We start from the raw sequence: 23,314 nt of genomic DNA on the forward strand, positions 1-23,314 counted from the left end.
GCAGTCTAAAGAAAACAAGCGAGATATTTATAAATATAAATAAATCTCCTAAGTGCTTGGTCGTGAGACGCATCCGATGTTCCACCTCCGGAGTCATCCCCGTAATCGACGCTAACCAAAGAGTCGGCTGGCTGCGCCGCTATATATTATTGCTTTTGTCGCCGACGACGACTGGAGCAGCGAAGCTGTGCGCTTTTCTCGTTGTAATTATGTGCATCAATGCGAGATTTCCACAACCCGAGACGATGATTAGTCACACATGCACACTAATCATACGTCGGTTAGTTTATATTAAAATTAGTTATCTACACAGATATCGTGTCAACCTTGGTTTGAACGAGCAAACTTTAAATTTGATTGCATCATAACTTACAACTGTTTCAATACTACATACTCGATCATAAAACGATAAGATTCTGCACATTTTTTTCCCATTCGGCAAAGTTTTTCTCAGCGTATATGTCTAGTCAAACCGCCGCGCCGCCGAGTCGCTTCGTGTTGAACTTTACGGCTGCTATATAGCAAGCGAGAGGTATATTACAGCAAATGGCGTTTGACACTGGCCTGCGATTGCCGGCCGATCGTTCTCTCCGACGGCAAGCGTGCTGTATAGACAAGATACCTAATGACACAGTCAGCCCATGCTGCCATCAGCAGAGGGCATCGAAGCCGTGAAATTCTCGCCTACGACCGACCTGGCTTATATGTGCTGTTCGTGTCTGTGATGTGTGTTCAATGGTTCAAAAAAAATCTTACAATGATTGAATTTACACAATAGTTACTATTGAGATAGTTCAATGATCTTACTATTAAAGTATTAGAAACTCTGTGTGTCAAGCAGTTTCAATTTCGTAACGGTATTACTTTCACATTATACAATAGAGCTTCAGCAGAGATATTGCTTTTGTAAAGATTTCTCGCGTAACTTTTCAAAAGAACCTAAGTAACATTCAGAAACACTTTTCAACGTCGCTTTCGTCCTATTATTACGGCGACATAATGCATTTCAATAACAATTTTCTTAACTTTTACCTAAATGGTGACGGATGCAACGGACGCATACTCTTTCAACCTTTCAAACATCTTGATGGAAATGTGCATGTTTTATTGAGAGATTGTTGACTTTAATACCAAAATTAGGGCACTTCACGGTACACCATATAGATGGTTTTGTAGTCAATAAATCCGTACAATTTTTCACATCGGTAGTAAAATCTTCTGAACCCGGAACAGCTCTTCTTTTAAGAAACAAATCCCGTAAATGTTCGCAAACCTGGCAATGGAATGAATAGTTGACAAAAGGACTCGTGAAAGTATTCCAAGCTATGCCAAAGAAGTTTCCAACATTTCCAACACAGTGATAGTAATTGTAAAAACAAGGACAAGGCATATTTGCTGCTAAATAAACTGCGTATAATTTAATATTATATTATTTCACATTTAAGAGTACTGTTTATAAACAAATGCAAAGATCACCAATGCGCAACCCCCTTTCGCATTTTCTATTTGAGCTCTACATAGCAAACAAAAAATAAATCGATCAAAAGAAATCTCTTACCAAACTGTTGGTTCCAGCAGAGCGTCAGCTGTCAAATGAACGTCAGCTGTCTGAAGGACGTCAGATGTCACCGTAGTTATACGAAATATGATCTAACGTAGAACCATATGTGTTTAGATTTTAAGTATTGTTTACTTTAAGATATTTTTATCTATCACTAACACAATGTAACCTCACTGTACATTAGTAAATAGTAAACAAGTATTGTTGCAAACAGCAACAACAGAGGGGGATTCCTTCCGCTGCTATAATACGGGTTGCTCGGTATGTAATGTAGCGATCTCTATTGTCGTTGTGAAGCAGCTCGTGATGATAGACGGTGCAACCGTCTTTCCCACATGGCATTGCGTTGCATTTCCCTTCGTGGCGGCAGATACATCGACGATACAATCCAAATTCTCTCACGGCAGCCCACTTAGAATCTCGAGAGAGCTGAAGAAAGCGTGGACAGTTCGACGCCGACCTACACCCTTTGCAGCGCACCGGACAACTGTCGGTACTAAGCTTCTTCGGTGTATTTTCGTTGGCTCTTGATTCGGAGTGAGTATACAGTCTTCCTTGACGGGTTGGGCACGGTTTTTGGTGGGTCGTTTTGCACTGGTATATACGGTATCGTTAAGACGCTGGCTGCTTCTGCAAGTGAGAACAACCATTCCCCAAAGGTTGCTAGTTTTACCCGCTAGCTTGGTTACCAATTGATGGAGAAAGGAGACGTTCTACATATAGTCCTCTATACCACATGCATCGACCGTTGCGCAGAAGTTCTGCACTTTAACTGCGAAATCAACTAGCATTTCCAACTTGTCTTCTTTGATCACCGGAATAGCATTTATTGTTTCAATCAGTGAGTAAACTATCGCTTCAGGCTGACCATATAGCACCCTTAACGTGTTTATTAATACACCGCGAATTTTATTGGCCCGACTCACGCGACGTTCTAAGCTCACCGACGATTCAACACATTCGTTGCCTTTCGGGTTAGCGAAATACTCGATGTTACAGAAGCAGCAGATTGGCGCTGGGTACCGTCAAAACTGAATGTAGCAGACGATGGCAACAAGTGGGAAACGCAGCCCGATACTACCCCAGAATCCAGATGATTCCGAGGTCCCGACTTCCTCTACCGCAGTGAAGCGGAATGGCCCCAAGTTTTCTCAAAGTCAGCACATACAGTCAACGAGTTGCGTTATACGAAGAACGGAGAAGAGGTGGGGAATGATTGTCGTCTGTCTCACGATGCGAGCGATTCACATAGGATTGGTCAACCCGCTAAGCACCAACTCGTGCATAATTGCACTCCGCAGCTTTATCATTCGTCGCGGTACTCCAAGAACGATTTGAAGCAACCGGGGGACCAATTTCATTAGCGCTAGTCTAGAACTCCAGAAGCTTCAGGACGCAGTTGACTACGACCAAATTAGCAGCAACTTCGTAACCGCTGAGACGAGTTGGCACTTCAACCCGCCTTCGGCTCCCCATATGGCCGGTAGCTGGGAGCGGCTGATTCGAAGTGTGAAGAAAAACTTAATGGCCATCTGTCCTCTGACAAAACCATCCGAAGAGGTATTGAGGAGCGTGCTCACGGAAGTGGAAGCTACACTTAATTCCCGACCGCTCACCCATGTGCCCATCGATGAGGATTCGTCACCAGCACGCACACCGAATGACTTTCTAGTGGGAACCCTTTACTTCATTGGATGACAGCGGAGCCCTCTTGAAGCAAAACTGGCGTACATCCCAAGCGCTGGCCAACCAGTTCTGGTAGCGCTGGTTATCCGACTACCTTCCCGACATCACAAAACGGACGAAATGGTTTGTCGATACGAAGCCGATTGCGCTAGACGACGTAGTGGTCATCGTAGACTCCAACCTACCCAGGAACTGTTGGCCGAAAGGTAAGGTCATCACAACTGATCCCAGCAAGGACGGTCGAATCCGATCAGCGACAGTTAGAACTGCGAGCGGCGTCTACGATCGCCCTGTAACAAAACTGGCGGTTTTGGACGTTCGACGCGGAAGAGAGCAAGGCGAACAGGCGTTCGGCTTACTCGGAAGGAGTGTTGGCCATCCCTTGTTGACCTCGCTTCTCACTGTAAAATAGCCCCCTCGATTAGTCGATCAACCACGCAACGAGATCGATGCTACAGGCAGCTGTCAGCGATGACGAGGAGGTCTGTCATCATTCTGGTGAGTCATCATAACATAGGCGATCGTAGAAGATAATTGTCGTGCACTAAACCTTTTGCAACCATCCAGTGTATTATTTTTGGTGCTAATATTGGCTTATATCTAAATTGCTTAGCTAAATACTTAATATTAATTGGTAGCCTACGCAAGTGCTATTACTAAAGTACATAACCTGAACACAAAAAGTACGGTAGCGTTTGGGTTCCAGTTTGTGAAGATACAAATATAAAAGCTACAGAAGTTGCAAACAGTAACAACAGAGGGGGATTTCTTCCGCTACTATCCCTACTAGGGATTGGAAAACTATCATTAATTACTGATAATTATCAGTAAGCAATAATATTACTAAGTATCAGTAAGGTTTCGCGGTTATTGATGCTTACTGATACAGTTACGTCGTCCCGTTAGAAAAATCAGTTGGATTAAAGTTAATGGTCGGTAGTTGCGTACGATAGACGAAAGTGACACAATATGTCGTTGTCGTCAGCAGCCTAGAGCCGGGGTGGCTCGTCCTGTTTTAAGCAGTCGTCTCTATTCAACTAGATCTTGGGCCATTCGTCGCAAATTTCCCAGTTGTCTCAAAAGTCATAAATCACTTTCGACTTGGTCAAGCCATCTTGCATGTTGAGTTTTCGTGTTTCCGGTGCCGGGGTTATTGAAAAGAACTATTGTCGTTGCTCTGTCGTCCGGCATCCTTACGACGTGCCCGGCCCACCGTAGCCTACCGACTTTCGTCAGATGTAGATGGGAGTCTTTGGGATTCACAAGCAGTGAAAGTATGTCGTGATTCATATACTTCTATCCTTTATGAAAATCATGCCTCTCGTTTCGATACCCGCTGGTCGGAACACCGCCCTCAAGAGTGATGTTGAACAGCATACTGGATAAGCTGTCACCTTATCCCAACCCTCGCCGTGTCTCGAAGGGACTCGATTGTATCCCAGAAACGCGCGAAACACATCACTCGTTTCAATCCAATCCGGAAAACCGGTTTCGTGCATTATGTGCCATAGCTGGTATGTATCGTATGTATGTATGTATCGATGTATCGTATGTTGCTTTGAAATCAATAAAGATGTGATCCGAGGACACGATGTACCCTCAACATTTCTGCAAGATCTGTCGGATGGAAAAAAAATCTGGTCGGTAGTTGCGCGAGCCTCCATGAAGCCTGATAAATTACAATGTAAAATTACAACGAATAATGCATTTATTACAATTTTCTCTTTTTTTGCTACAATGCCGTGATGCGTAAAATTACTGATATTTGCTGATAGTTATCAGTAACGTACTGAAACTACTGATGTACGATGTACTGAGTAACGATTTTTAATGATAGTTCGCATCCCTAATCCCTACAAATCCGTATCTGATTTTAGTATTATAGTAGCGGAAGAAATCCCCCTCTGTTGTTGCTGTTTGCAACAAGTATTTTGACTTATTATTTCATCAAGATCAACAGGTTATTGGGCCAACCGCACCTTGCGATCCTCCTAGTGGAGACTAGATTTTTAACGGATAGGGTTGCCTAATTCGAGGAAGAATATTCCTATTCTGAATAAATCTGTGGTCGTACCAAGTAGTTTACTGGCTGTCCACGCATCCAGTAAAGCGTTCCCAATGATCAACTGGCAGTAAAACGCCCCCAGTAGTCAACCGGAAGTCCATGCAGTCCCAATCGTTAACTGGCGATACCAGCGCACCCTGCGGCAACTGACGAAAAAGGAGCCAACCGGTGAAAGACCAGTTCTTGCCCCTGGGAGGGTTTCTTCTCTAATTCAAGCACGGAACGGGTTTCGAAGAGCATGTCCACAGTCTATGATATGGTGACAAAAATCAACAAATTTTAAATATTTGGCAACTTTATCTGAAAAAGCCATGTCACGGTTCCCCAAGAAACTCCAGAAAAACTCCGGGGCCATAGGAGATATGGCCAATCTCTATAGATATTATGAAAATAGAAAAGATTTTCGAGAAATACCCCAAATTTGGTGAAAAACTATTGAAAGATAAAAAAGTTACGACCATTTTAGTGAATTTTGCGGTGCTAAAAATAATGTAGACTCTAGAGGGGTTAATATACTTCTCCAAAGTAACCACCCTTGAAAAATTACGCATTTTTTACGCAGTAGGGTATGTTGTAAATAAATAAAGTCAGTTGCGTAATTTGAATAATATGCTTTAATAATAGCTTTTCAGTGATTTCAAAGTTCACGGACCGGAAGCTAAGTGTGTTTTAGTCAAATCAGCACAAGAACTTTTGGAGTATTGCCAATGGCGATGTGCTCATCTGCTACCAAAACGCTGGAGGGATGAACTGCGACGTGAACGAGTACCTCCTGGCTGCATCTGATGGCTGCTACGATATCATTGTACTAACCGAAACCTGGCTCGACTCTCGAACTCTCGCGTGTCAGGTGTTTGGTCCTGAATATGAAGTTTTTCGATGCGACCGTGGGCCCAGAAATAGTCGGAAGTTAATGGGCGGTGGCGTGCTTGTCGCGGTTAATCAGAGATTGAAAGCAAAACTGATCGAAAATGATCAATGGAGCAGTATTGAGCAAGTGTGGGTGTGTATCGAGTTCATTAACTGCAGGTTGTTTTTGTACGGAATTTACATCCCCCCCCCCCGATCGAGTACGAGACGAAGGTCTGATCGACGTTCACTCCCGCTCGGTTATGTCAGTGATCGACTTGGCAACAGCAACCGACGAGCTCATTATTATCGGTGATTTTAACCTACCAGGACTTTTCTCCATCCGGATCCCGAACACTCCACTGTGCACAGTGCAGCATTACGGATTCTAGACTGCTACATTTCTGCCATTTTGCGACAGATCAACCACGTGACCAACGAGAACATTCGCTGTCTGGATCTCTGCTTCAGCAGCGCACAGGATGTTGCTCCAGTCGTTTCGCTCGCTCCGTCGCCACTAGTTAAGCAAGTGAGGCATCACCCTCCACTAGTGCTTACCCTCAGCAATCATCACTCGAATCTAACAAAAACTATCCCCTCTGTTTCGTATGACTTTCGAAATGCTGATCACCGAAGCATTGCCGAATTCTTCGCCGCTATCAACTGGTTTGATGTTCTCGACGGAAACGATGCCGACAACGCCGCCTTGACTCTTTCGCACATAATTGTGCACGCAATCGATCGTCACGTACCCAAGGTACATTATTCAAACAGCAAGCCCTGGTTGACCCGCGAGTTTCGCATGTTGAAGACTGAAAAAAGGGCTACACTTAGGATATATTCCAAGTTTCGTACCCGCTCACTGCGTGATCAATACATAAAATTAAACACTGTAGATAAAAGAACCAGTCGGACATGCAGAGAATCTAGCGCAATCTGAAGGTGAAACCAAAAACATTCTGGAAGTATGTTAGCGATCAGCGCAAGGAATCAGGCCTTCCATCAACTATGATCCTCAATGGACAGGCTGCTTCGGAGCCCCAGTATGTCTGCCAGCTCTTTGCCGGTAAGTTCGCCAGAACTTTTTCCGACGAAATCATCCCGGACGACCAAATCTCCCAAGCTGCTTGCAAGGTTCCACTAGTGACTGTGAATACTCTGTGTACGCTCAACATCGACGAAAAAATGATCTCTCGAGCCGCATCAACGTTAAAATCATCGACCAAATCCGGCCCAGATGGTATTCCGTCTGTGTTTTTAAAGAAGCACATTGAAGATCTGTTAATCCCTCTCCGACTCGTGTTTGGTCTATCAATCACAAGCGGAGTATTTCCGCTGGCATGGAAAACCGCCCAAATGTTCCCTGTGCATACTGTAAACATTACTTGAGTGACGACCAACATGGATTCATCGTAGGCAGATCAACCACTACAAACCTCCTTTGTCTCACAACATATGTTGCCGATAGCCTAGCGGATCGTGCTCAAACGGATGTCATCTATACTGATTTGTCTGCGGCGTTTGACAAAATCAATCATGCTATTGCAATTGCTAAATTAGAAAGACTCGGTATCAGCGGCAGTATGTTGCGTTGGTTCAGTTCGTACCTCGTAGCTGACCAACTGATTGCGACAGTTGCAGGTTTTCAATCAAATGCGTTTCCGGGCTCATCTGGAATCCCACAAAGTAGTCATTTGGGACCGTTAATCTTCCTATTGTACTTCAATGATTCAATGAACTATGTACTCAGAGGTCCTAGTTTATCCTTCGCCGACGATTTGAAGATGTACTTGAAGATACGTTCCAAGGACGATGCAATTTGTCTTCAACAAGAGCTTGAGTCTTTTACGAATCCTGAGCAGGGCTTAAAAAGGGATCGCAAGTTGAATGTGACTGCCGTGAATGCGAACTTTCCGCGTTCAAACTCCGATTTTTGAACGATCATTTGACCGTTTTTTAATCCAGTCAATCTGCCGCTTGCGCTGCTGTCGTCGTATAATTCATGCGGCATCTCAGCAAAAGCAAACAGTCGATCTCCCGTTTTGCTTTGCGCTTTGAGAATATAAACTGCAAACTGACTGGAAGCATACGGTGACGTATTTTTTCGTTTCTCTTTTTGTCTCCAAATCGGCTGCTCACAGTAAAAGTTTGTCACCCAGACGTCGGTCCGACGCAAGCAAAATATTCGTTTGTATTGGACGGAGTCCGTCCGACTTCTTCCATGCACATGTAGTGGTTGTTTTTTTGTAGTATTGAGTCATACGATTGTGCGGTTGCTTTTCGTAGCGTGGTGATCGCCAGTTATTTGACTGTTTTGCAGTCATTCGCTGCTCCAAACGGTAAAGGCAACTTGATCGAAACGAAAATGTCAAAAAGTTTTAGAAGCCGTTCGTTCTGCAGCGTGCAGTCGGCGTTTGACTGAGCAAAATGCCAGTTGTGTTATGCATAGCATTCGTATTCCACCTCTAAACGGACGGTGTAAACTTGAATGCGCGTTGGTGTGACTGCGGTAGAAAAAAAAGGATCGGTCGAAGCCCTGATTCTGAGAAGTGTTCCATTATTTCTTTTGCCCGGATCAGAGAACCCGTCATTTTTAACTACAAGTTACGCGGTACAGAAATCCAACGCGTCGACCAGGTAAAGGATCTCGACGTTATTTTAGATAGCCAGTTATCGTTTAAACGGCATATTTCTTACATTGTGGACAAGGCATCCAGAACATCAGGATTCGTCTTCCGCATCGCTAAGAACTTCACTGACGTCTATTGCCTCAAGGCATTATACTGTGCACTCGTCCGTTCGACTCTTGAGTACGGTTCCGTTGTCTGGCATCCATATTACCAAAACGGGATGCAAAGGATTGAATCAGTTCAACGCCGCTTCTTACGCTTTGCTCTCCGTCGTCTACCATGGCGAAATCCAGGGCGAAATTGCAGGGAAGAATTGATTGTCCTGCTATTCTTGGGGCGATTGATCTAAACGTGCGTCCCAGGGCACTGCGGAACAACTCAATGCTGAGGGTACCTTTTCAACGCACCAACTACGGACGAAACAGCTCATCGACTGGTATACAGCGAGTTTTCAATCGGGTTGCATTCGTTTTTGATTTTAATTTGTCACGTGAAACGGTCCGTCGTAACTTCTCTATGTTGTTTTTTCAACAAATGACGACTAAGAAAATTGTTAGTGTTTGTAATTGTAATTTCTTGACTGTGATTGTTATTAGATTAAGCTACTTATCCATAATTGGGACTACAGTCTGTTGATGTCGACTTAATAAATAAATAAATAAATAAATAAGTATTCATTAAATCCATCCAACAAATAATGAAAATTAGAATGGCTTTACTTACTACGACGGGAATTAGAAATAAACTCTAGTTAGTGATCGCGTTTTGTTACTCCTAAGTTTTATAAATACCTAAGACTAGGTGTTGGTCAATGTCGTAATAAAACTTTAATAAAATTGAAATAAAACCAAGCGACTCTTTGTCTGTTGCTCGTCGGCTTTATCATTATTTCAATCCATCCGTTATTCTCCTCAATTGGTCACTTCAACGAGGAGTGTCTATGACAAAGTCAAGGCTTTGGAGCTACCTACTGCCTTGTTCCGCTTCAACTTACCACTTGTTTACTGTTAAAATGGTTAAATAGGCGAAAAACAGCGTGAACCTTCACTTTTAGGCTTATTGTAGTGAAAGGCTTACGAATGAGTCGAATACTAGTAGAACAATTATGTATTATGCAACCTTCTCGATCAGTTATCAGTTTGGGCAAATTTTGCAAGTTGTGTGATATGCGCAACGTTTCTCTGCACCCAGGTACTGAGTGTTGGAAATTGTGCAGTCCAAAAAATTCATCGATTAGATAAGAAATCGAAGTCATTACCCGTTGTGCGAGTCATCGAAACGACGCAGCGCTAATCAGAAATCGAATTCACGAGAATATTTTCATTATTCATGTCAAATGTAGGGTCAAGTGAAGTGGTCTCTGTCTGCACCTTCTATCGAACAGCCAAGTGAATTAAATCTCTTCCAATCAATGGGTCATTAAACGCCAAGCTACCTTTCTATGTACAACAGTAGCGGAACGGAAACCAAAACGGAAATAATAGGGTACTACGGCTGTCAATCTCTTTAATAGAATATTTTAAATAAGGAAATGCTTGCTTCGTGTGTTGTGTGTATGGTGCTGGTGCTGGCTTTTGTGCACTTCGTAACACATGTTAACGCATGGAAATGAATTTGGGAGTCGGACATCATTGTCTTACGTTTTCCGACGTTGTCTTACGCACGTAGCGCAGGAGACCGCATTCGTGTTTGGTTGCAATTCCAGATTTTTCAACACTTACTCACACCTTGCGCACCAGTTAGATTGAGTATTTCTTCCGGTGTTTACTCTCCTGCAATATGGTGCCAGTTCCTCGAATTCGATGACAGAGCTATACTTTCGAATGCATCAGAATAATTGAAAGTTATCTATATTGTTATCAGTTTTATTTTTCTTTGTATTCTGATGCATTAGCAAGCGATAAACTGAACGCCAGCTATGGCATTTAGCAATAATGGAACCAACATCAATTCGAAGGAATATCAGCTCTTTATCAATTTATGAAAATACTGCATACTGTAACACAGAAGATTTTCTAACACAATGACCATAGGTTCAATGCCAAGTTTTTTTTCTTTGCCCTGTACCTATGATTAAAAATGGTATTGCTATTTTTCATGATGGTATTCTTTTTAATAGACCGAGTAAATGGTAGAAAAAAGTATTGGAAATCAAAAAAGTTTTGTAGTGTCCCTGGATTGGGGTAAGACGTGAAAGGAAATGAGACGGAAAATGAGGAAGGAGGAAGATCCCACGGATCCATTAGTCGGTAAAATTAGGTAATATGAAACGAACTACAAACTTAGTAAGTATATTACTTCAATGACCATTCCTTATCTAACAAACCGCTCTTTCCCCATCACGTCTTGCCCCAAACTAGAGACACTATAAAGCATCTTCGATTTCATTACTTTTTTTTACCATTACCAATCCTCCGTTTATTGAAAAGACTGCTGATATAAAAAATAAGCAATATATTTGGTATCAAATTGTGAAAATTCATACGGAAATCTTGCTCTCATTAATATGGAGTAAAATATCATCATTGGTTCTGTGAAGTGTCCAACTTACTTTCTATTGACGAATAAGCTATATTATACAACGTAAAACTGGGGTAGTTTTTAAGCTGCTGTAAAACATATGTCGGTTATGTTTTACCTTTTGCATTTGAACTGGACCTTTGAAAGCGCGCAATAATCGCTCATAAACTTACGTTATATCGTCTTAGTGTATTCGGTCGGCATACTTTTACCTTATAATCTAAGGAATGAGTGCTCCGAAGACACCAAAACGATTTAACGTTAAACCGCCCTTTCGCGGGGTTTGTGCCCTTTCATGGCGCACTTATTAGTGCGCAGTAAGAATCCGTAGAGATTATCAAATTGGAAGGTGCAACTTAGTTATTCGAATATTTTTAGTCATATTCAATACAAAATATTTAACTGATAACAACACGGTTAAAGAATGGTCCCAGCAGGGGACTGTGAAAATGATATTCGGGAAGCTAAGATTATTTAGAAATGGAACATTTCGAATCTCTGTTTTTTTTTAAAATTATTTTTACCATCGAAACGTTTGCTAGAGATGAAACATAGATAGTAACATTATATTTCGTGAAAACAACTGGAACAAAATATATTTCATCGTTATTTCGAAGAAATTCTCACACTTTATAGTTGATACCACTTATCGACTAGTGCTCACCTTTTTCAGTCATGGTCTTGGCCAGCCGGTTCCACCAATTCTTCATATAACCAATTTTGCTGATGACAGCTTTCTTCAGCTCCCGATTCATTCATCACCAAATACTTTTCTACTGGACGAAACGGGGGATAATTTGGTAGATTCAGCTCTGTTAGGGTATGAGATTCTGTGCACTTTGCCATGTAAGGCCTTAATATAGTAATCCCTGTAGATCGTCTGATCCTTCGGCAGAAAGTTGCTAACAAAAATTCCATGCATGTTCCAAAATAAAGAGGCTATGACCTTGTCTGCTGACTGTTTCGTCCACTTTCCGTCAATCGATTGACACTCTCCTCGACTCTCCGGCGATCCGAATCATTTATTTTATTTTTTTTTTTGCTCCCTCTATCGGGGCAGACGCGGCTCCCAGTTGGGAGGAAACTTTTACATATCCAAACTTTCGAATGGACAATTTTAGAAGTTCTTGTGGTTATAATCGCCTCATTTGGATAGCCTAGGCGCACCGAGTCTTTGGTGGTTTCAATGAGCACTGTTTTCACTCACATTTTTCTATTTATTGTTGAACTTGAGTAGTATTTTTCTCAATAAAAACAGTTTTTGATTACTACACTGAATACGCTTTTATGGCAAATATAAATCTACTGTTACTCAACATTCAACATCCAGAGAACTCATCATGTTTTTTTATTGGCCCTGCTATCTGTGGGTCAGTACAAGGACATAATGACCCGAGTCTTACTGCTAAAACAGATAAAAACGATTGCGAAAGCGCAGTTACTAACTATTGTAGGTTTATGAAGGTTCACTATAAAAAACATTTGTCGATTTATTGAACTGAAATTGAAAACTAATTAACTTACTTTTGCGGTTGTCTTCTCTTTGCAGAACTTGCCCGTGGCGGTCCCGCTCGTTCGACTCATCTATCGTACGTTAATCACCGGATTGTACCAGCTAGCTACGTCGGTCGGGCGTCGAAGACGGACGGTTAAGTAATCATCGAGGGGTAATCAAAGTGCGAAAAAGTGCCGTTTGTGTTTACAAAATTATTCAGTTTCCTTTGCGGCTTGACTCCGGTTGCCCAACGCGTATTATTGCCATACAAAAGTTCTTATTTACGTGAGTCAGTGTTTGCTGGTACTAGCTAGTAGTAAGAAAAATTGGCTCCACGCGTGGCCAAGTAAAGGTGTATCTCTATACGTTGTGATCGAAAAGGAAAAAAAGAGCTAAAGATAGCGTGAAAAGCCATCTGGGTGCTATATTGTAATTAACGTCATTTTTAATACCATTCGTGCGAAGAAAAGTAGCTGTGTTTAGGCACTTGGTTTGGCCTAATCGTCGAACGGTGAGATAGTGGCACAGTGAGGATTGACCTTTCGATAGCGGTCCATCCGTACTACGGTCTGCAGCGATAGCAACAGCAGCAGCAGCAGGAGAATGTCCAGCGAAGAGGACAAACCGCCGGCACCGCCGGTTCGGCTTACCAGCAATCGTGGCGGCGGCGATCGAATCGACAGTACCGCGCCAGTTGACATGAAACCCCTGCCGAAAGGTAAGTTTTTTTTCTTTCTTTGCCCGATTGTGTAACGCGCGTACGGGGAACGCTTGGATAATCTCCGATTTTAGCAAGCGTTGTTGTGTAGCACAAACTCACTTAACATTTCACGCAATGGCGGTGACTTTTGGTGTATCGGTGCCGCAGCCCGAAGGGTGAGACAGCGCTTATCTTCGAGTGAAAGTGATTTATTCGTAATTGCTCAAATTTACGAAGTTTATCAGCCTATGGTAGCATATTTCTTCAGTTAGGTCATGGGGCCTGAATATGTATCTGGTCCGATTTTTGAATGGGTCTTATCTGCAAATGGGAGACCGTAACAGGCCTCTCGGCCTCGAAATAATTTTAAATCATTTTTACGAACAAGGCCTGAAAGCAGTTTCTTTGAATTTTATCTTTGACCTTTTTTTATTTCGACGTTCTAGGAAGAAACCTAGTACAATTGCTTGGATTATTAACACAAAACACAAAAGCAGAGAGTGCCGAATAATTAAAAGTATACAGGAAAGGAAATCCTCTTGATAACTTTGAATTCAATTAAATATGTACATAGTTTGAAATCACATGGATATGTTTGGTTATTGTGCAGTTATTCGTTTGGGCATCTCTTACGTAGGTGATTCGTAGCCAATATGCTAAGTATTGGTCTTAGGTCCAGCCTCCAACAGACAAACTCAAAAATTCGACTATTAATTAGTTCCCTAATCAAATAATTAATTAATGCCTGATGACAAACGAGTACGAAGTGGTCTGCAGGTAAAAGGTTCACTGGATAATTTGCAGGATTTTTAGGAGCAGAAACTATCGAAGAAGTGGTTGGAAGGTGTGGATTGTTCCATCTTCAAAAAGAGCGATTGACTCGATTACAGTAATTACCGCGGCACTACGTCAATCGCTCTCGCAGGTTTTGTTAAATCATCTATCCCGATTAGTTAGAGATTTCGTGGGATATTATCAGCCGAATTTAATGGGGGCCCGTGACACTATGGGTCAAATGGGTCACTCTCCGACAAATTCTTCAGAAGTGTCAGGAGTACGACGTACCCACGCATCATATTTTCGTAGATTTCAAGGTAGCACACGATACAGTCGAGCGCAAAGCGCAATGGCAGATGACGCACGAGGACGCCTGATCTATCGCGGAATTTGAGAATTCTAATCATCGCCGACAAATAATACAAGCAAGGAGATTCAATAACGTATTCAAACTACTTTTTCCTCCACAAGACGTTTCGATTAGAATCAAGAAGATCAGATCAGAATTAAGAATTCGCTTCATGAACCCTACTGGCACCAGTAATACGAGGGCCCACATGTCGAATGACTTGGTTGAAACTGATTTGTGAGTATCAAGCGGCTTAACGAATCGGTAACGAGTAACCCCGGACCGAGTACAATAGAGCAGTGCTCGAAAAAATTGACAGCCCTGCTTGAAGGCGAATATAAAACTAATTCAGTATACTATACCAGAGACCGAAACGGATACACTTTTTCTATACATTTACCAGCATACATCGCTCTGTACTGTTTCTGTATCGACAAGGACTATCTCCTGCAAGTGTCAAGACTAGCCCGAATACGTACATGATAATAAGCAAACATTTTCGGACGTCAGCTGACGGTTCATACAAAATGTCGTGTAGAAATGATATGCCTTTACCGCTTTTTGCTTACAGTTGTAGTTGGAATAGTATGGAGAAGTGATAGAGAATAAGGTGTATTGGTGAGCTTCTTATTTGAAACCGTGTTATTTGGGGGAAAGCTGTATGTTTGGTTTACGTGCGCAACAGCAAAACAAAATACAAAAAAGTGTCTTCAAGACTGGAGTACCAGTAACATGTCGCTAGTTTGGTAGCAAGAAAAAATGGTAAATGTTTTCAAATTGTCACCAACTAGTACATTTTACGTCCTTATCTGTCAGCCCACGGGCATGGCTACTGAACTGCTGACAGTGTTTGTCTTTCTCAGTTCTCTACCCTTTAAAAAGAATTTATTCATGAATTGCAGTGCTGAATGATTACTCGACTAACCTGTCAGTCAGTCAGTTTCTTGCTTTTGATTGATATTTTAGACTTCAAAGTTTAGATTTTTAAACTGCCTGCTTTTTAAAATCAACCAAAACCTGGCAGAAGGAAATTAATTAATACCTCGGAGCAATGCTTACGTTTACTGTAATTTCGTTTGCCGTTGTCGGCAGTTCAAAATAAATGAATGGTTCACATTTGATTCTATTCACTATAGTAAAGAATGAATGAATGTACAGAACAACACGAACATGAACGCAAGTGATTCGCTCGATTGATATGTCGATATGTATGAACGATCTGTCTGGAAAGTAGACGAAGACCCTCCGTAGAGAACCCATCCAGCACCCTAGTCCACTGTTGAGCATTCCTAATGTACCTAAAATTAAAAAAGAAGAAAACTTATCCAATTTAATTCTACTATGTGTATTTTATTCACGACAGATACGTATTTCGAATACGAAGACAGACACTGAGGAAGCCTGCAAATCGTAGGCGAAATACGTATCTGTCGTGAATAAAATACACATAGTAGAATTAAATTGGATAAGTTTTCTTCTTTTTTAATTTTAGGTTTCGTATTCTACTAAGACGCTCCAAAAACTTCAGTCATTCCTAATGTAGCAAATCGAGCAAAAATAAAATGAAACTCACTCTTACGCGAGTACTAAGCATGGCATCCAACGCTTACTCACTGACGTAAGCGTACGACAAACAACTGGCGATGCTGTATGCATAGTTAGCAGAATACTTACAAATTCGTGAGCACATAGCACGAGTGTTTTTTAGCACAGCCCGTCCACGAAGCCAACAGCTCGTGAGCTACACACTAGACGGCATGTACTATAATATGGATGAGTGTGGACTGGTGGCACCTAGAGATTCGCAGCATTCCTCAAAAACGTGTTTTGAGTACTTCGATAATTGTGTAGAACAATGTATTCTTGTAAAATTTTACTAATAAAAGTGAAGTATGAAAAACTAATTTTTAAGGAGCTTCCAAAAATGCTCTATAACTCTGCACTTAATGGATGTAGTTGCTTGCGTTTACATTTTCTGCAACTTTGATAAAGACGCTCGCTACACTAAAGGTCGCTATCTACTAAATTAAATCTAATCTAATCTCACACTTACGCAGCCAATTCTGGAAAGCATCCTGGAAAATGACCATTCCTTCTCTTCTGTTGGGTACTCTTACCACTGCGTCCATTATTTTGAACTATTATGGTATGTCTCATTTGTTTCTTTTACTGTATTCTTTAAGCTTACCTATAACTTATTAAGGAAGTGATAGGCTGGTAGCTGGAGCGAGACAGGTGGCAATCAGGGATGACTTGATTTATGAACTTTGTTAGCCTGATCGGCGACGCAAACCAGTTCTCCTTAGGCTCTAGTAGGCCCTTTTTGAGATACAGCAGTCTGCGTCCTTGTAGCGCTTCACAATTGCAGAGCAAGTATTCCGAGGTTTCGATCACGCCATTCATGGCGATTACTTGAATCAATCATTTTTCTTATCAACGGCCAGGTCAACTGTCCGGCGTATACCGCATACAGAATTCCGAGGAATCAAGGGGAACCAGAAATAATACCAGTAATCTCCTTGAAATTAAGGGGAAGGAAGAAAGCCTGGACCTCCCGTACCAAATACCTTCTATGTAGATAATGATTCATTTAGTCGTTGGGATATACTCTGTTAATAAAAGTTAAGTGATATTCCGGATCCTCTGGGATGAACTAATGGCATTTAGACCAGAAGTCAGGCTGCAATTGGCCGAAGATATAGCACCTTATTTCGCTTAGGTTAGTCTACCAAAAATATTAGTTTAAATCATATAACGCTTGAAAATAAAGTCGTGTGGTTTAATGGTTGTCTAAAACTACAGTTATAAAGTTAGGAACTGAAAATTACACGACCTCGCACCTCTTAACTTGGCTACTGAATTATACAATTTGAAGTTTTTCCAGGTAAAGCCACTTGGAGGCGCTAGGTAGGGGCTTGGGATGGCTAGAGCTGTGTTGGGCGCTTTTTCCAAGTTGCCTTCCTCATTTCATACCCACGAACTAAAGGTCGCTATCTCCTAATACAAAAAAGTTCGTTTTTTTTTTATTTTTATTCTTGTAAAGTTATGACTAACTTTTTACTCTTTAGATTTTTCTTCTTCTTCTTCTTCAGCAGCATAGAGCCGGGGTGGCTAGTGCTGTTTCAAGCACTCGTGTCCATTCAACTCGGTCTTGGGCCACTCGTCGCCCATTTCCTAGTCGTCTCAAAAGTCGCAAATTGCTTTCGACCTGGTCGAGCCATCGTTGTCCATCGGTTGTCGAAGAGCACTATTTTCGTCGCACTGTCGTCAGGCTTCCTTACGACGTATCCGGCCCACCGTAGCCTGCTAACTTTCGCTAGATGTACGATGGGAGTCTCCCCAAGCAGCGCCTGTAGGTCGTGATTCATACGCCTCCGCCACTCTCCGCTTTCAGTTTGTACCGTGACCGCTCCTATTTCTGCACAGCTCCTAATTCTGCGCATTTTTCTTTATATAAGTATTTTTTAACATTGTGCATAACTATGATCATTGCATTGTTTTTTATACACGTCTGTTGAATATTACGCCATTATTCACAAGCGGGCCAAAATATTTGAGAGCGAAATAATTTAACTTGAAACTGAAAGTATTTTATATGGCAGTAAACATCGTCGTTAGCACCAACGCTAAGATTGTCCTTCCAGAAAATTAACAAATTTATGATCGAAATTCTTTGCAATGATCAAATTACCCAGCATAATTAGAAAGAATAATTAGTTTTAGTCATGTTTTAGACAAAAAGAGTGATTGCATGCATTGCTTTTCTTAGAAAAATGCGATGCAATAATGCGCAGATTTGGGCACAGATTTTTTATTCATGTTCCAAATTCTGCGCAGTAATGTATCCTACGAAGAAATCGCGAAAGAATACGCAATCTCACCCAAATGGCTGAGATATAGAGGCATGAAAATTCAAGTAGAATTTTTAACTTGCATTGATTGGAATCCTGTGCTGTGTCTCGGGGTCCGAACCTACTAGCGCCAATTCATGAAATCATGTCTTCTATTTTTTTTTTGATGTCCAACCTCATGGGGCTGTCAGAGAGTGGAGAAGTGGTTTCTATATGAAAATACAATTTTGAGTATTAGTCTAAAGTGTAATGTTCAGTATGCAGAAAACCCGAATCAATTCGCCCTTCACGTTATCGAGAATAAAATATTTAAAATGAGGCAATCAAAATGATAACTATATTCCTTTGCCACCCGGACAGCACAAGAAGGCCGGATCATGGATTTAATAATGGTAATGGCTAATGCCGGGTTTTTGGTGTGCTTTCAGTGTATAAAGACATAAACAGCATGGCAGGAGTATTTATTTTCACTTTTTGGGTGCGCAGAATTAGGAGCAAACATGCGCAGAATTAGGAACATGTGCAAGAAAGTGCGCAGAATTAGGCACCGTGGATAAGTTTACAAAACGAAAAATTTACTCAATTGTTGGTCGACTTGTAATTCCTATATTTTTTACCAGATATTATAGACCATAGCACTACACGTTGCTGCTATCCACGTTGTTAATTTAAATCTAGAATACTTAGAATAGCGAAAGAATCATGAAAATGTCTTAACTGCGCAGAATATGGTACGTTCACGGTACTCCGCCAAATATCGTCCGCAGCACTTTCCGCTCAAACGCTGATCATAGCGTTTTACGAAGGACAAAGTAGGCCCGATTTCCCGCTTATATGCGCCGCTGGATCTCCTTACTAGTGTTGTCCGCGATCACCAGCGATCCCAAATACACGAACTTCTCTACCACTTCTAGTTCGTCGCCGTCAACGGTTACCGTCCGTGGGAGGCGCGCGTTTGTTTCCTTTGAGCCTCTTCCTTTCATGTATTTGGTCTTCGACGCATTTATTTTTAGCCCAATTCTCCTAGACCCCGCTTTCAGTCTGGCGTAGATTGCCTCCGCCGTCGCAAAGTTCCTGGCAATGATATCGAAGTCATCTGCAAAGCCTAGAAGTTGGCTACTCTTGGTAAAAATCGTGCCTCGCGTTTCGATGCCCGCTCGTCGGATCACCCCCTCAAGAGCGATGTTGAACAGCATGCAGGATAGACCGTCACCTTGTCTCAACCTTCGTCGCGTCTCGAAGGGACTCGAGAGTGTCCCAGAGATGCGTACAAAACACATCACTCGATCCAATGTAGTTCTGATCGGTCGCGTCAGTTTGTCCGGAAAACCATATTCGTGCATTATCTGCCATAGCTTGCCTCGATCGACTGTATCGTATGCTGCTTTGAAATCACTAAAGATGTGATGCGTGGGCACGTTGTACTCCCGACATTTCTGCAAGATCTGTCGGATAGTAAAAATTTGGTCCGTAGTTGCGCGAGCCCCCATGAAACCCGCCTGATAATTGCCTACGAAACCTTGTGCTATCGGTGACAGCCGGCGTAACAGGATCTGGGAGAGTACCTTGTAGGCGGCGTTTACCAGCGTAATACCGCGATAGTTGCAGCAGTCTAGCCGATCACCCTTTTTGTAGATGGGACAAACCACTCCTTTCATCCATTCCTCCGGTAGCTTTTCCTCCCCCCAAATCCTCAAAATAACCCAGTGTAGAGCATTTGCTAGCGTTTCTCCGCTATATTTATAAAACTCTTTAGATTACACTTTAGATTATGATGGGTATTTATAGGAACAAAAGTTCCAAAGACACTAAATTACTAAAATGAAAGCAAAAGATGTTATAAAAATGTTCCTGTGTTAGCCCTTTTGAACCACAGTGCTATGAAGTTTCCGGTTACATAGTTAAAAACTTGCCAACCATTATGTGCAAACCAATCGGGAAAACGGGAAAAAGACGGAAATTTCAAATCACCGGGAATTACGTTCAACCACCAGGAAAATCCCAACTATTAACATTTGTCAATCACAGCACTTATTTGCAGTTCGTAAATATTTTTATGGGCTTTCACAGTCTATTTATTATTGATGCTTTCATTTTTGCGATTTTCTTCAAGCTTTATATTATTTGTTCCGTGAAGTTCCTTAGCTACGGGCAGACGGGCTAGTCATCGGTGACAGCATCGTCATTATTTCCGTTGAAGTTTTGCTCTGTCAGGTGGATTGAGAATCATCGCGTGGTTGAAAGGGCCTACGAAATGTTTCCGAGGTTAAAAATGAATCTGTTCTTTATGTCGGCTGCTGCTGCGGTCGATAAATTTCTAAGAATATTCCAGAGTGATATTTTATTGATTTTTTGTAAGAGATGTTCAAACAGTTTCCTTTTACTTATCCTTCTACGCGCTTTGTTTCCCAGAATTGATGACCCAAGGCTCCCAAGATTTCTAAAAAACGTAAGAAAATTTAGAGCAGAAGGCACATATGACTGAAACATTTACCGATAAGGTAAAAGAAAAGTTTACGGTGCTCATTTCATTGCCTTCGTTCAAATATTGCTTGTCGGCATACCAAAGGACTTAATTACGTGCGGATCATTTCTGGATAACTGCCAGTACTAACTCTGGAAAATCTATGGAATATCTGAAGTGATTTCTGGAAAAGATACTGATTCTTTTTCACGATAATGCTTCATCTGACCGTGGATTCTCCGTAAACGAGGATTGTCTTGCGATGAATGAGGTCGAGCAAAGTTTGATAGCTCAGCGGTATAAAAAAGCGTTGGGCGTATCCCGCAAATCGGACAAAGAATAGACAGCAGGCGTAAAAAACAATGAGAGGTGTGCAGAATGATGAGCGAATTAGAGAAGCAAAGAGTTAAGATTACTGCATATGCGCAGAAGGAAATTGCAACGTTTTATTGTTTTCTCGGTACAACTTCTAAAAAACTGGAAAAATAAATAAATGCAATAATTTTCCTCTTATATATTTCGCTATAAAAAAAACTGGGCAGATCAAACAAATGTTATCAGGAAAACCAAAAAAGCAGCGGGAAATCAATAAATCACTTTGAGTGGTGACCCTGTTATCATAGAACACACCGCTCAACGAAATTTTTCGTTTCGAGCTTTACGGAGCAGCGGTTAAAATCATTTCTGTTCTGTTCGATAGGCAAAACAACTAAGCTACATTTATATTTAGCAAAAACTAAGCTACATTTATAATCTAGTCGAATGTACCACAGGGTAGCACTGTGGGCCCATTTCTGTTAATATCTTTTTTAATAATAATGCAATGCGGGAATGATTACAGATTAGCTTTTATTGGATAAATTTGTGACATGGAGATAACCAAATTCTTTATAGAAGTGTATTAAGTGTGAACGAATTTAATCCTGCGAAATTCACTAACCCTCTAACCTAACGGGTAAGACCGTCTGTAAACGGCATTCGCTTTTGGAGCCAGAGCCACATACGAAATTTGTCTTGAACTGACAATATAGAAAATATGTTCAGAACAGATTTGCTGACATTTTGATAATAGTTTCACAACATTCCACAATGGGCAAAAACGAGCTCGTAATCCCAAGAATTAGAAGCCGCTGGTTTGGAATCTTACAAGATACCTATTCTTATGTAAAAAATGCAGGAAACCGATTGGTGATGGTTTCATCCTGCGCAGACTTCGGGAAGTGGTCCATTTTGCCTTATTTTACCCAAAAATCATGTTAAAAGTTAATTGAACAGTATAAAAACTTATTTGCCGCCCGTGAAATGAACTCAAATAGCTTGCAAATTTTGTCAAAACATCAGAAGAATCAAATCCTATCCACTCCATACTGTGCGAAATGCAGGTATCAGCAAACTAGAAAATAGATTGACATAAACGTTACAAAAAAAAACCCGAATTAATCCACCTAGCGGCGTGACCTAGCCTTTCTACTGCCACAATAATCATTATTTAATTTCTCAGGAACTTAATTGTAGATGTATAGATGTTATATTAGACTACTAGCTGACCCGACAAACTTCGTATTGCCACAAATTAACCTGTGTTGAACATAAATCATGAATCTCGGATGATCTTTGTCACTATCTCGAGTTTTGCAAGCCCCCCAGTGGGCGGCGCTTCCGACGGCGGGTCACCGGCAACACTCGCGACCGGCTCGTCCTGAATGATCTAGTGTTACTATAGATAGTTTTTGTGGTCTTGTTATTGATTAATGTTTTATGGAAGAGTCTCGAATTTCTCGAGTTGGATTAGTTTCTGAGTTTCGCAAAAATTTCTGTTTTATTTGTATGAGAGTCCATATCCCCCTACCACGGGGGTGAGAGGTCTCTAACTATCATAAAATAAATTCAAGACTCAAAAATCTCCTACATGCTAAATTTGGTTCCATTTGCTTGATTAGTACTCAAATTATAAGGAAATTTGTATTTCATTTGTATGGGAGCCCACCCTCTTAAAAGGGAAAGGGGTCGTAATACACCACAGAAAAAAAGTTCTGCCATCTAAAACTCTCACATGCCAAATTTGGTTCCATTTGCTTGATTAGTTCTAAAGTTATGAGCAAATTTGTATTTCGTTTGAATGGGAGCCCCCCCCTCCTAAAAAGGTAAGAAGTCCTAATTCATAATGGGAAAAATGGTTGCCTCCAAAAACACCCACATGTCAAATATGGTTCCATTTGCTTGATTAGTTCTCGAATTATGAGAAAATTTGTATTTCATTTGTGTAGAAGCCCACCCTCTTGAAGTGTGGAAGGATCCTAATTCACCGTAGGAAATATTTTTGCCTCCAAAAACCTCCACATGCCGAATTTGGTTCCATTTGCTTGA

The 23,314-nt window shown here is 41.4% G+C and overlaps 1 protein-coding gene across 3 annotated transcripts in view; it reads left to right on the forward strand.

Moving 5' to 3' along the window:
* The window catches only part of LOC128741933 (serine/threonine-protein kinase Pak), a 106,923-nt gene that overhangs the window by 1,320 nt on the left and 82,289 nt on the right, over positions 1-23,314 (forward strand). For all 3 annotated transcript variants that reach the window (XM_053838058.1, XM_053838061.1, XM_053838059.1), the window contains exon 2: positions 12,861-13,524. In XM_053838058.1, the coding sequence (XP_053694033.1) occupies positions 13,410-13,524 (115 nt within the window). In that variant the 5' untranslated portion in view covers positions 12,861-13,409. The remainder of the gene's footprint in view (positions 1-12,860; positions 13,525-23,314) is intronic.

Source organism: Sabethes cyaneus, chromosome 3, assembly GCF_943734655.1.
Source record: "Sabethes cyaneus chromosome 3, idSabCyanKW18_F2, whole genome shotgun sequence".
NCBI lineage: Eukaryota > Metazoa > Arthropoda > Insecta > Diptera > Culicidae > Sabethes > Sabethes cyaneus.